General features: G+C 54.9%; 5 protein-coding genes across 5 annotated transcripts; 1 reads left to right on the top strand and 4 right to left on the bottom strand.

Moving 5' to 3' along the window:
- Window positions 1–1242: 1242 nt before the first annotated feature.
- On the bottom strand, window positions 1243–2796 carry MYCGRDRAFT_35590 (uncharacterized protein; the record flags this gene model as incomplete). The annotated part of the gene is made up of 1 exon (XM_003854741.1): window positions 1243–2796. The coding sequence occupies one exon, from the start codon at window positions 2794–2796 to the stop codon at window positions 1243–1245; it is 1554 nt and encodes a 517-aa protein (XP_003854789.1).
- Window positions 2797–6257: 3461 nt separating this feature from the next.
- mdlb1 (uncharacterized protein) lies at window positions 6258–8041 on the bottom strand (the record flags this gene model as incomplete). Its single annotated transcript, XM_003854740.1, has 3 exons — window positions 6258–7328; window positions 7390–7712; window positions 7776–8041. The coding sequence occupies 3 exons, from the start codon at window positions 7894–7896 to the stop codon at window positions 6258–6260; spliced, it is 1515 nt and encodes a 504-aa protein (XP_003854788.1).
- Window positions 8042–9204: 1163 nt separating this feature from the next.
- Window positions 9205–9868, bottom strand: MYCGRDRAFT_103073 (uncharacterized protein; the record flags this gene model as incomplete). The annotated part of the gene is made up of 1 exon (XM_003854739.1): window positions 9205–9868. A coding segment is annotated over one exon (600 nt), but the record flags the coding sequence as incomplete, so codon positions are not given.
- A 611-nt stretch (window positions 9869–10479) lies between these two features.
- On the bottom strand, window positions 10480–12543 carry MYCGRDRAFT_67888 (uncharacterized protein; the record flags this gene model as incomplete). The annotated part of the gene is made up of 3 exons (XM_003854738.1): window positions 10480–10934; window positions 10968–11553; window positions 11623–12543. Coding segments are annotated over 3 exons (1962 nt in total), but the record flags the coding sequence as incomplete, so codon positions are not given.
- Window positions 12544–13192: 649 nt separating this feature from the next.
- Window positions 13193–13857, top strand: MYCGRDRAFT_107883 (uncharacterized protein; the record flags this gene model as incomplete). The annotated part of the gene is made up of 1 exon (XM_003855693.1): window positions 13193–13857. The coding sequence occupies one exon, from the start codon at window positions 13237–13239 to the stop codon at window positions 13855–13857; it is 621 nt and encodes a 206-aa protein (XP_003855741.1).
- Between the last annotated feature and the right edge of the window lie 272 nt (window positions 13858–14129).

The raw sequence follows: 14129 nt of genomic DNA, 5'->3' as shown, positions 1-14129 counted from the left end.
ATGAACGAATCGGTCGATACCTGATTACGAAACCACGTCGTTGACAAGACTCGCAAACGGTGCATAGCTTGATGTCCTCTGTATTCTACTCTCTCATCTTTGACGGTGCCATTATGAAGTCCTGGGAGAGTAGCCGGCCCAATAGCGCCGTACAGTCAATCCGAGGCTGCACCGCCTTGCCTCGTCCGTGACAGCCAAGCCGCAAGCTGCAGGACGTCCCACGCAGGAGAAAGTTCCGAGGAAGCGAAGCCTTCAGAGTGACATGCACGTGCGAGCGGTTCACATTAGCGTGGGCGTGTAAAGTGATAGCTCGTGCGTGGCAGCGTGTTGATGCTTTCATGATGTTGTGCGAATGAGAGTGGTCAGCGAAGGTATCGACGATCTTTCGGTCATGGGCGGTGCGTCCAGCGCGGATGTGCTTCGTACAGCAGCACATCCATTGCTCTCTCATTGATGACATTCACGGCCATGTGACAATAGCGATGATAAGGAAAGGCGGAAATTTCAATACTTCCGCAAGGCTGTACAAGAACAACGCCATGCCCAACTGTAAATGCAATTCCTTCATTCTCCTCCACTTTGCTGCCCTCCTCCAACTGCTATAACATGTAGAGCTTTGCGCCGTGTGGCACGTAAACATCCCCATATCAGTTCCCGTCCGTTCCCTTTCGTTGCGTTTGCAGATTGCGTGCATTCAGTTCGTAAATGGTCCCTTCCGACGTCTCTGCATAAAGAGGGAGCACTGCTCTCGTGGGTGGAGCATTCAAGTTGCCGTTCCATCGGAGATGTGATGCCGTACTTGGAGCGAATTTGTCCAGCCGTGATCGCGGATCAGGCTTCACAATCAAGCGGCATCGTTGGGTGTGGACCGAGTCCAGTGCAGGAATATGGCGGAGATCAACAAGATGATCGGACCCAGGTAGTGCGCGGCAGCGAGTCATAAGATGCGGCAGGAATTGGATTGGTACCTGTTGTTCATTCTGTTAGTTTTGTGATGATGGCTGAGACTGTGTTGGAGCCTCGTCGTCGTCGTTTTCTTCTTCTTCTTCTTCCTCCTCCTCCTCTTCCTCGTCATCTTCTTCTTCGGTCTCTTCTTCCTCCTCATCTTCAGTAGGAGGTGATGGCCTTCAACGCGCAAACCGGTCAGCGTGAGTCCGACGACAAGGAAACATGCAATGCGACCGGCCTGCGCGTCATCAAAAGACAACCAAACAAAAACAACAAGGCAAGACGGGGAGATACTCACCATCGTTGTGACTCAATCCGACGAATCCATGTCGCCGTAATCTTCAGCCTTTCCCGCACAGTCCTCGTACCCAGCAACTTGTACTTTTCCTCATCACTAATCGGCAAAACGCTGGCGAACCAATACGCGAATAAAGCCGGATCATCCGGGGGTTGGCCGTGAATGTCCAGAACGCGTTGTTGCAGCCAATTTGCGCTTCGAGCTTGCATCTTCACGATGAATTCCTTGCTGAATGCGAACAGATCTTGTGTAGACATGCGATTGATTTGCGACGCCATGTCCTCTTCCGTGCTGGCTGGAACCGCGGTCTCTTCAGCCTCGATTCGCTCTTCTTCGGCGAGGTTGACATCGTCCAAGCGCTCCACTTCGCCGATGAGGTAACCATCGAGAGTATCTGACGACTTCACTCGAAAACGGTACATGCCTTGCGTTTCGATCAAGCTAGTCCCGTCGGCAAGTACTTGTGCGTGGATGATGTGCAGCATCGTTCCGTATTGGTAGAAGTGGACGGTCCCCAGACTTCCTTGAGGCTCGTTGTAGCGGTTGTACATGAGCATGCCAAATTCTCGGTTACCCTCCATCGCTCGCCGGAGCATGAGTCGATATCTGGGCTCGAAGATTCGCAGAAACGTGGGTTGATTGGGAAAGCCCAGCGTGCAGACGAAGAGCGGGACGTTCGATCGTCCATCGCTGCCTCTCTCTTCTAATGCCATCGCTTCTGCTCTCGCCGCGATCGTATCCGGGCATAGGCCATTCAGCAAGCTGACCAACGCTTTATTGCTGGGCTGCTTCACGAGAGACGGAGGAATAGCGAGTTCCCTTCTGCAGACCGGGCAGTGGAGAGAATGATCGAACACGCGAGCCATGCATTTCCGGCAAAGAGTGTGGCCGCAGAAGGTGGTGACTGGATCCAGCATGATACTGTAGCAGACTTGGCAATCGACCTCTTTTTGTGTCGATTCCAGGAGATCTGAAAAGACGTTGAGGTCCAGTGCCGCGCTGCTATCTCGGTCGGCGAGATTGTCTTCATAAGTCAAGTCCTTGTTGTACTCGAGATGGCCTTCCGCTGCTAGACGGTAGGTCGCAACCAGTTTTCCACCCGGACACTCATGGAGATGGGGCTTTTCCGACGACGGTTGTGAGCTCATCACTTCATCCCACCGACCGCTTTCCTCCGCAACGGCTTGTGAATGTCCCGTCATCGAGCTGTATTTCGCCACGACTTCCGCGATTGATTCCATAAGTTTGGACAAGGTGACGTCAATACTGCAATCCGAAGCCGGATGTTGTAGACCACAGTCCTCGAACGGACACTGAAATCCATGACGACGTTCGGGCAAATCTGGATACGAAATGCCTTCCCGCTCCAGAGCCTGCGGGAGACATTGTCGACACAGCGAATTACCGCACGGCAATGTGACCGGATTCCGGAAAGGCCTGGAGCACTGCGAGCACTGGATCAGACGGACCAGTTGTCGCGCGTGCTCGTGAGGTGTCAGAGCGACGGGCGCATCGTGTTTCTCGACCAGCGGCGACCCATCTTGGCTCATCAAGACTGTGGGTGCGGTCGCTGCCAGGCTGAAGGACTGGCCTTCTGGCACGGCTGCTGCTGTTGAGGTATCCAGCGTTGCGCTCGGGACGACTTCACGTGCAGGCGCTCGATTCACTCCCCTCTTCCATGTGTTTGGCGTCGACACTTTCTCTTGCAAACTTGTCGATCCTGTTCTTGATCGTCGGTGACCGTTTCCACCGGGAGTCGTTGCTGTGTGAGCTGCGAGATGTCGTGGATCGAAGGCGCAGTGCGATGACGTCTGCGTGCTGCAAAGTGGCGGTGATGGTGCGTTCGTTCAGATGGGAGGATATATCGTTTCGTGTAGGTGTAGGAGTGATCAGATGCCGTGATCACAAGAGTACGGTAAATAGTTGTAACAATGAAAGATGAATCAAGACGTCATGGAGTAACAGCAAGGTGAGACTCCAAAGTCGGGTTCGGGCGATAGTAGTAGGTAATCAGGAAAGAGGTACAGACGACAAGTCATCATCAGTCAGGCAGAACAAGGCCGAACGCGAACAGGGGTGACGGCTTGAACATCCGTGACGAAGATGCTGCTTCTAGTTCTAGCTGATTGACACGATTGAGGCTATTTGCGGACAGGCCGGCAGCTTCAGAACAGATACACAATCGTGGTTGATGTTGGAACCGCAAGACCGGAGATCTGAGACCAGATCGTACCAGAACCACGGCGGATGCAGACGAGGACCACACGGCCAAGGCAAAGTCCCTGTGTGGTAGATCTCAGAGCATCGTCCACAATCGACGGGGCTGGTCACGATGGTGGTCGAGATTGTCGATGTGGGCCCCAGCAATGCTCTGTGATGCTCTCATCGAAAAGGGTGCGGGGATCGAGACGCCTCCCGCCAAATCGCCATCTGAGATCGGCGGCCTTTTCAACCGCATTGCAGCACCAATGACCTGATCAGTCTATTGCTCTTCTGCTATAATTCATGCTGATCACAGAAGAATATACCGCCTGGCCTTCTCCCCCGGAAGTCGATCTCGTCAAGAAACCTCAAAAGCAGATCTCTTGTCAGTCTCTGAAGAATACCCCGAGCCGGCTTGGCCTGGCCGGCCCTAGAAGTCTCCACTCTAGGGAGACAAGATCATCACCACTTCTTCGACAACGTTCACTTCCACGATACCGCCATTCACGGGAATCGAATTGCAGCAGAGAGACAAGATCTCACGTGTCCAGATATCGCAGGGAAGCACTCGAGCGGTCTAGACCCCGTCATCAAGATGTGTTTCTCAGCTGGCTGGACCACCTCCTATGATTCACCACCGCCACGCCTCAAGATCTCGACAGATCTCATCGACCCATTGGGAATGTGTGGTCCAGATCGCAACGACTCGGAATCTATCCTTTCCAGCCCGCTCCGGACCATGTGTGACGGGCTGTTACTACACGACCATGGTACTGTGCTTGACAACATCGCACGTGGATGAGGCTCTGCGATGAGCACTATCCCTTTCGCGATGTTACAGTGGGTCGGTGGCGGAGATGAATGTCAACGCCATCCGCCACGAGTGAGTTTTGAACGGGAATGAGCATGGAGTCTCTATCTTGCATTCAGCTTTCGACATCCTGCGGTGCAGGTTGGCGGACCTTCCCCGTGAACTCAGTCTCCGTTGGTAAGCTTGCATATTTGAGGACCCCTGGGAATGCGATTGCTTCATCCTTGCGAGCCTTTCCATCCAACATGCAATCAAAGAAAAAAAAAGGAAAGGCGTTCCCTCAAAAGAGTGTGATTTGCGCATATTTACCCCTGCTGAACCTTCCATCTCTTCTCCTTTGTCCTTTCGAATTGCGTCGTTGAAAATCCATCCAAGAAAACCCAAAGACACACAATCTCGACCAGTTTTCATAATGCACACGGAACCGCGACCAAGCGACTAGCCCAGCATACACATGTCAACACTGGGTTAGATTCCACAACATCAGACCACATCACCTACCACGCTTGAACACTCATCCTGCTCAATGGTGAGCACCGTCTCTGACACAAGCCTCGCGAAACTGGCCACTCCAATCCGACACGCAGTTCCACTTGCTCCTACCGCAGGACACCGCCACATTGTCAACCCAGTGACTGCGCTGGCCGCATCGACTCTCGCAGTCCTCGCTCGACATGATCGGGGTGCCGGGTCCTCGAGATCGAAGCCGTTGAAGGCATCAACGCAGCAGTGGGATCCGTCCGATTTCAGGCATTCCCTACTCTTGTACGTAGGATCGGTCAGTCTGTAACAAAGACGTACTATGATCGCTCCGAAACAAGTTCGCAGCCCGACCACGTCGACGACGTCCTCGAGTTCAGAATAAGAAAAGCTTTCGTGTCGACCAGGAATTTGAGTAACGTCAGCAATGGCCAGTCTGCTCGTTGCCAGTGACAGTCGCAAGAAGGGGCTCGCTCGACCTGTTCGAGAGACCACATTCAAAAAGACGGCTCTCTCCCTCTTCCTTGTCAAAGATTCATCCAACTCAACAACAAAGTCCAGCAATCTCACTTTCCCACCAAATTAATCTGCCCAATTCAACATCAGCCCATTCCATTCCAGCATGAAGCTCACCACTTTCTCCATGGCTCTGATCGCCGCCTCCATCGATCTCGCCATGGCCACCAACGACATCTGCTGCGTCAACACCCGTGATCCAAGCCAAGGCACATGCGCCACTAGAACTCCCTGCTGCGGAAGGACGTCCTTCCTTGCCGCAACCCTTCGCTTTGAGCTAACCCACGCTCCACCAGTGCGATGGCAGAATCCGCAACGGACCCAAACGCGCGACCGCTACACTGAGCCCTTACTTTTCTCCCTCCGCGCCAGCAGCGTGGTCCGCTCCCGGGTAAGAAGTCTCTGCAGCGCATGCTCCCTATCGCCTTGTTGTCTGAGCGTCGCTGATCCTTACCAGGTGGAGGATACGCTCCTCAATGCTCTCCTGAAGGTCAACAGAGCGAATCGTAGTGTATCACCTAGTCTCGGCGGAGGGCGACACGGCGGCCAAGGAGATGAAGGACTTTTTGAAAGAAAAATCGAAGAGTCATGGACGATCAAGCACACTGGACGGACTTTGTGTAGAAGCAAGGCTTCGTGACTGCAATGAGAACAAACCGTGTCGTCTCTCTCTCTCGCATCGCATCGCAGACAATGCAGCTATTGCACCGTCTGTACAGCTCCAAGTTCCATCGTCGCTGTTGCGTGTCAATCGTCCGGTGTTCATCTGCTCGCTTGCACAGCCTGCTTACCTCTGGCGAACCAACGGGCCCTGCAAGTTTTATTGCGCCGATGCGAGGCAAGTGAGGACTCGAGCTGTGTTTCTGCTGTGAAGCTCCCGCAGCGTGAGCTGCAATCGTGCGTGCAAGTTTGATGTAGTGCTGTCTAGCGTCTGCGAGCAGACTGTGATCGTAGCAGAGGAGGGTGACGTTGAGATATAAGGCGATCAAGATTACTTCTCATCTACAACTTCGCCGTAATCTTCGGTCCCACCAACGGATCATACACATTCAAGCTCAACGTGTCCGCCGCCACAGATGTGGTGTGCATGCTCAAACCCCTCGTATCCAAGAACTCCGGTCCCAATTGACTCACATCATTGCACCCAATCAACCGCATATTCATCTCCATCTCGTCCTTCAACAACTGCATCGCACGATCCACGCCCGCCTGGCCGTACGCGGACATGGCGTACAAGAACGGTCGGCCGATGCCCACGCCCTTGGCGCCCAAGCATAGCGCCTTGATGATGTCCGTTGCTCGTCGGATTCCGCCATCGATGTAGACTTCGATTCGGTTCTCGAGACCCAGTCGTCGTAGCTCGGGCATCACCTCCGCGAGCACTTCCACTCCTGATCTGGCAAAGTCCAGCTGGCGACCGCCGTGGTTGGAGAGTACCACGCCGTGCACGCCGGCTGCCACTGCGCGAATGACATCTTCCACGCGCTGCACGCCCTTGAGGATGATGGGCATCTTCGTGATGGACAAGAACCAGGGAAGATCGCTCCACTGCAACGCCGGATCGATGAATGACGAAATCGCGCGTGCAGCACCCTGAGATCGATCGACCGAGTCACCACCCGTGTTCTGCACATTCGACCCAACGTCTGAGAACTTCGACCGCATGTCCTTCTCGCGCCGGCCGAGTTGAGGTGCGTCGACGGTGATGAACAGGCCTTTGCAGCCGCGCTTCTCGGCGTGCTCGACGATACGCTTGGTGATGTCGCGGTTTTTGTTGACGTAGAGTTGCAGCCATTGGACTTGGTCTCCTTGCTTGGCGTCGACGATTTCGTCAAACGAGCAGGAGGCTAGGGTCGGAATCATTTGAATTACGTTGTGCTTCTTCGCGGCGCGGGTGAGGACCACTTCACCTTCCGGGTTACCTAACTTGCCGAGTGCGGTGGCCGTTACGTAGAAGGGGATGTCGACTTTTGTTCCGAGCATGGTGGTGGAGCAGTCGATGTGCTCGACGTCCTGAAGGATTCGGGGTCGGAACCAGATCTTGTGGAACGCGCTGTGGTTTTCCCTCATTGTCTGAAAGTCCAGTCATTAGTATGCACCGCGCAAACGCAGACCACGCACTCTCCAGACTCACAATTTCATCGTCCGCACCGCTCGAATAGTATGCCCACGCCGTCTTCTTCATAACCGTCCTAGCCACCGCCTCAAAATCCATCAAATTATAACACTGCTCCAAAATCGGCATGACCTTGATCCGCTTCTGCCTCTCCACCTCGTCCGGATCCACCTCCTTCTCCTCCTTCTCCACCGTCTGCATATTCACCTCACCGAGATGCTTGCTCTTGTCGAGGTACTTGTCGAGCGTGTCGGGCGGGTGGATGGGCTCGTATTCCTCCGTTGCATCTTTGCCGGCGTACTTGAGGATGATCTTGGGGCCGCCGGGATGTTCTGGTAGGACTGTGGACAATCGTTAACATCGTTTGCTTGACGGAGAGCGAGAAAGGTGGACGGGAGACGTACACTCTGTGACATCGTATGCTTTCCCGTGGATGATGACCCAGCAAGACTCCCTGCTGTTGTGCTTTGCAATCTCCTCGCCACTGAGCTGGACGGCTTGCTTGTTATTGCTGTCGCGGTTCATGGTTACAGATCGCTCTCCGAGCTCGAATCGAGGAACGAGATATGAGGTTCGCTCGGGAGAAGTGGCCGGCACTGTCCTGACTGCGGTAATGGAGAGGGGGGGAAAAAGTTTGAGTGAAGGAGAGGATGTGTAGGAAGTACCTTTCGACTTGTATGCTCTCTCAATCGGATCCGCAATGGAACAGAATGGCAATCCCAAGAGCAGAGCGGCAAACCCTACAAATACCAAACTCTCCGGTCAACAAGTCCAGAGCCTCCAAAGGTGGAGGTCGGATCGGATATTGCGGAGAGCGGCAAATGCATGTCTTTTCATTGGCCAGTCACCAGTGGCTTTGCTTTCTCCAGATTTCGTCGGATGGAAGGATCAGGGGTTTAGAGAGCCTTGTAGCCGGTCGTTCTACTTGGGAAGATGCAGACCATGTCTACATGTACACCTACGTATGTGTGAAAATGGACTGCACTGTCGAGTACTGGGACGAGCGCAGCACAAAGATCATGAGTGCAGCTGACGATTGACCAGGAACGAGAAAGGCAGCGATGCGACATGCAAAAACTTCCGCAACTGCAGAGAGCAGTACGGTGGAACAGTTCAGGCTAAAGTATCCACAGTCTCAACTTTCTTCCCTCAAACTCTGGTATCTCTCACACAGTGCACACATTGTCCATATCCCATGCTCCCTCTCATGAAATTCGTTCGTTTGGTATGTCATCTCTTTGTAGCTGGAGGTCCTCATTCTCTGCTGGTGAGACTGTAATGCAACCCGCGATGTCATCCATGCTCTTTCTGCATGACCCTCCGTGGGAAGTGGTGTGTACCATTCTTCATCTGGTGCGGTGCCTTGCGGCCATCCTGCTCTTTCGTCTCTCGCCACATCTACCTCTCGTTCCTCAAATCCTCCCTCGCAGTCATGAAAGACTCAAGTGGTGGTCGCTGACTCTCCGAGTGTCCGTTGGCATGACCATTGGTCCGCACAGCTCCATTCTCGACCGAGGTCGAACCTCCCTTGATGTCCAGCATACCCTTCGCAGCAGCGCTGTTACTTCGTAATCGATTGTCGTCTTTGGGAGGCGGAGGAGGTGGGGTGTCGGAGGTTGGACGGGAGGACGCTTGCTCGTTGAAGGTGTGTGCAGAGGATCGACTGCTCGGCAGGCTCGGAATGGCTTCACTTGACTGTCCAGGCGCAGTGCTACCGGGTGGTGCGACCTTGGCATCGTAAATCGTGTGGCGCATCTTGAAGGGCACTGCTGACGATGGTGGAGTGATATCGCCAGCTGATACCGATTGCTGTGAGGTGTTGGTTGGTGGGGGACCGCCGACCCGAGGATCGTAGACGGGATTGCGCAGCTTGAAGAAGCCGGCGGCGGGTTTCGTGTCTTCATCTGATGCTTCAGCCGTGCTGGGTCTGCTCGGAACGAGTTGCGAAGACACGGAGGGCTTTGAACGCCAGCTCCACGCACTGGTAGGCATGCCGTCTGGACCAAGGTGTCCCAACCTGGAATCTCTCGACTCGAATTTGTTGTTGCTGTACGGTCTGGCGGTGGATGTCGCAGACGATGGAACCAGAGCGGGAGGTGTCTCAAGGACGGGACTGACGCCACCGTCGTCGCCGAGCGATTTTATGTATTTGAGAGTGGGGTCGTCGGACAGGAAACTCACAGGTCGGTCGCGTATCGGCGAGGTTGTGGACGTGATTGTCTCGAATTGAAAGTCCTCCACTGGACTAGCATTGCCCGACGACGTGCCGGCTTCCCCCGTTGGGACGGCGATCGCTGTTTCAGCTTGTTGGTGGCCGAGCTCCGCGAGTTCACTAGGCTCCACACTTGAAGGTAATTCTGCAGGTGCAAGCGTTCCGGTGGCGATCGGCCCCGCGTGGACACTGTCCCTGTCATGCTGGCTGTCGAGAGTCATGGTCGAAGGATTCGGTGATTGGGCTCTTCCTGGGTGATCTTTGCCGCCTCGTCCAAGCTTGAAGGGATAGGCAACAGTGCCGTTGTGAGGCCGAGAGCTGTTCGCGTTGAGGTAGGTGTTGTTGCTGCCGGGCACTTGGACCGCCTCCTTGCCAGTGTCACCCATGCTGGGAACATAGGCTAGAGCGTTCGGCGAAGGTCTGGTTGTGCGGGCATCTACCACTTCGGGGAAGTCCTGCATCGCCGAAGCGTTGCTTGAACGGCGATTGTCATTCCAGAGTGGAGATGGGGCGGAAAACTGCGTTGGACTGGCGAGGCTGAATGTCGGCGACTGTGGGACATTTGGCACGTTGGGGCCATTCCCGTCGTTGCCAGTCTGCCCGGCATCGGTGACACGACGATAGGAGCTCTTGGGTCGGGCCTCCTCGCCTTCTCTGTCCTTGCCTTTGTTGGCAGACTTCGAGAATACACTGGCGCTCGATGTTCGGCGTTGCTTTTTCGTCGCGGCGTCCGCGGTACTCTCGGGAATTCTGAGTGCGCTCACACCGTCGCTGTTGCGCTGCGCGGCCAGAGAAGACTCCTGGACAGGGCTTCCTGGGGTCGTGTTCCTGTCGGTAGCAAGACCGGTCGCGGTGGCAGGCCGCGAATTGTCGGCTCTCTCCTGCGCCACCTTCTCTTCGCGCTCGATGGTGTTCTCGTCGTGGGAACTTCCCCATCCTGTCCACATCGCCAGACCCCAACTCTTGCCTCGCTTTTTCTCCTCCGGCACGACACCCTTCCGCTTCCGGTTGACAATCGCGGACGGTGGCGGAGACTCTCCCTGCTCAGGCTTATCATAGCCCTTCTCGAGCTCCTTCGTCCGCTTCTTGGCGATTTTCTTATACTCGCTGGCGAACTTCAACTGACTCTCATTCCTCTTCGCCAGGAATTTCCGGACAGGTCCCGATTTGATGGCTCCGATGCTGGCGGGGTCCAAGTGCAAGCTCGCGATCTCCGACTGCAGAGGAAGCGGAAAGATTGTTCCATGGCGGTCCACACGCTGCCGAATCATGTGATCCTTGAAGGGCGGTAGCTGATCTCCGGCTTTACCCACTGCTCCGACGGATTTGCTTTTGTACTGATTTGAAGAAACTCCTTCTGCTCCAATGCTGCCGAGCGATTTACCGCTTGTTCCCGTTGTCTTGCTCGTGGGAGAATCATCGTCCTTCTCATTCTCTGAACCGTTGCTGATGATGGAGACATCGTCGTCATCCAGAATTTCAATGCCTTTGTGCTGTGCTCGCGCGAGCGCCCAAGCTCCGAATTGAGCCACTGAGCGATACATGTACTTGGCCGGTCGTGTGAACGAGAGCGTATGCGGAACGTGGCACAGATCCTCCCAGACTTGTAGTTGGACGTCCGTGGGCGGGTACTGATTGAGTACAGTTCTTTGAGGATCGTATTTGCTGAGAATTGCTTCGCTCGGTGGGAATTGTCTCGGACTGGCAGCCTTGTGCGCTAGATAGATCTGTTCGTCACGCAGCAGCTCAGCGCCTCCAACCTGAATGAGCATTGGAGGAAGGCCGCCCAATGACGGCTGCTGCACAGGCGACACGAGAGGATGCGACAGCAGCTCGTTCTTCGCATACAGCTGCAGCTGTTCTCGAATGATTATCAGCTTGTCGTCGATGCTGATCTCCAGCCTTTCACCAAGTCCAGGAACTTGGTTCAATGGAACTGTGGGCTTTTCCTTCTCTTCTCTCGCAGCATTCTTCAACAGATTGTCTTGACTGCGATTCTTGCCCGTCATGCCTGATTCTATTGTCGCAGGCAGCTCCACCACGTCGAATGGCTGTTCCGTTGGTTGTGTGAACTTTCTCTCGCTCTTCTTCGTGTCCTCGCTTTCAACCGGCGGCGGCCATGCCATCGAAGGCTTGTGATGAAACCCATATGGCGGAATGTAGTCTCCTTCTCCATTACCGGCCACAGAAGGAAACGAATGTGTCAGATCCACCCACGGCGAGAGCAAGATCGTTCCGGCCGGCATCACACAGCCTTGATCTCGCAATGTCACCAACATACTCAGCACCATCCCTCCACCTGCCGAGTCTCCCGCAAACAAGATCTGATTCGGCTCAAAGTGCTCCAGCAGGTAGAAGTATGTCGCGATGCAATCGTACAGTCCGCAAGGGAATGGGAACTGAGGTGCCAGCCGGTATCTCGGAGTCAGGACTCTAGCCTTCAATTTCCGCGCATGCCGCTGCATCTGGTATCGATGTTCGTCCACACTTCCAAAGTAGTACGCGCCGCCGTGCACGTAGAGAATGACGCGATCACACTTGACTCCCTCACGTTTCCGCTCGTTGAAGTCCTTCTTCATCTCGATCCATTCGGCGTGTAGAGGGCTCTCCGGACGGCGCCATTGCCACCATGTCTCTCCACCCACGACATCGATCGAGTGTCCAAGCTGTTTCTTGAGGATGTTCGCGCTGCGCGTGAGGAATTGAGGCGGAATCTCGATGTCGATCGTACGGACCCATGTGGGCACCGGCACCCACTGGGCAGTGAAGGCTTGCAAGTCCTCGACGGTGTGTTTGGATCCGTAGTCGAGAAAGGCACGGATCAGGCGGAGGCCCTCGTGGTAGGAAATGTGTGCAGTGGGCTTCTGCTTGAGCGGCTTTCGGTTGAAATAGTGTGAGAGATATGTCTCCACGACGCCGGGAGCGATCGCAGTCGCGACGCTGAAGGTGTTGAAGGGCATTGTGGAGGTGACGTGCCTCTTTGTCGCGTCGGCGTTTATCGTGTATTCGGTGTTTCAGAGTCACCGCTCGCAGAAGCCGGGTCGCAGGCGAAATATGCTCAGAGGTGCTCTTCCGGTCAGTCCACGCGATCCATCACTGCGACGGTGGACGGCACATCTTCGTTGGAAGCACCGAGGTGAGGTTTCGCGGGTCGAAAAGAAGTTATGAGACGGGAGATGAGACAGGGAATGCAGAGCAGGTCGAGTCCACACGGCCGGCCGAAGTGTAAAAGGAGTGAAGCAGCGAAGCTAGGACCGCTCCCGTCATATCTTCGTAAACATGGTTGGTGAAACAGAGCAACGCGATAGAACATTGAACAGATGCACAGATGTGTTCCAACACAACAATGGACATCTGCGGGCCAATGTAGCAGACATCATCAACTCGTCTCATCGTCCAGTCAATCTGTCGACAATCCCTGCTATTGCGTTTGCCATCTCACTGCGGAGTGAGCTGCTTGTGCTGGTAGCTGAAGCAGCCAATCAACAGTCGCAGGACTCAAGGCCGGGTCATCTGCAGGGTCAAATCGCCGGCTTGGAGAAAAAGTTGTCGAGCTCAAGGTGGGGAAGATCAGACAGACTTGAGCTTTGAAGACGTTCACTTGCAACCCACACCCACACCGACTGTCTCTCCCACAACCATTACCACCCAACATGTCCACAATCACAGCTCCCACAGGTCCCACACCAAATCCCACAAACGGACCTTCGCCCGAACAACTCGAAACCGCCTTTGACCACAGCATCTGGTACCTCCTCTCCCTCTGGCACCCGCTCCACGTCGCCGTCACCAACCTCTGGGGCGGTCCCTCGTCTCCAGACAAACGCGACTGGTTCGCCGGCGCCATCTCCGACCTCCTCACGACCTCCACCCCCGACGCCGAAGAACTGGAATGCGTCCTGCTACAGATCATGCAGGATGAGTTCGACTGTAATGTGGAAGACGAGAGTGAGGTGCAAGTCGCGAGGGATATCTTAGCGGTGAAGAAGAGGTTGGTGGAGGAGAGGACGTTGGATGCGGCGAGGGAGGTGGAGATGAGGTATAGAGGACGCGGGCAGATGAAGGGGAGTGTGGCGCTGGTGGAGGTGAATCAAGAGGCTGAGGACGATGGGACGGAATGGAATGGATTTGAAGAGGAGGATGGCGACGAGGATGAGGAGATGGGTGGAGTGCCGTTGCTTGTTCCTGCTGCTGCGCCGAAGGAAAAGCCCGTGCCGGAGGTGGACAATGATGGGTTTACCAAGGTGCCGATTAAGAAAAGAGGTGGACGATGAGGCGGCGTTGAAGGTGTACGGTAAACAAAACGAATGGAGGAACCAGATAAGTCTCGGCCGGAAGAGGTTGTCCAGTGCGAGGCCCTGATCGCTGCAAAGTGCAAGCGAAAGCGGCGTTCTGTAGTCACCGCTCTCCGGATGCACCGTCTCGTGAGGACTTGCGATCGACGCTGTCGACATTGTCGCGTCAGGAACACAGGTCGAGATGACTTCGGGACCAATATGGCAGAGGCAAACCTTGTAGCTAGAGGATATTCAGGCCACGGCTTGAG

The sequence above is a fragment of the Zymoseptoria tritici genome, chromosome 2 (assembly GCF_000219625.1).
Source record: "Zymoseptoria tritici IPO323 chromosome 2, whole genome shotgun sequence".
NCBI classification, from domain to species: domain Eukaryota; kingdom Fungi; phylum Ascomycota; class Dothideomycetes; order Mycosphaerellales; family Mycosphaerellaceae; genus Zymoseptoria; species Zymoseptoria tritici.
Note: the sequence above shows the minus strand (reverse complement) of the source record. Positions and strands in the feature narration are given on the sequence as shown.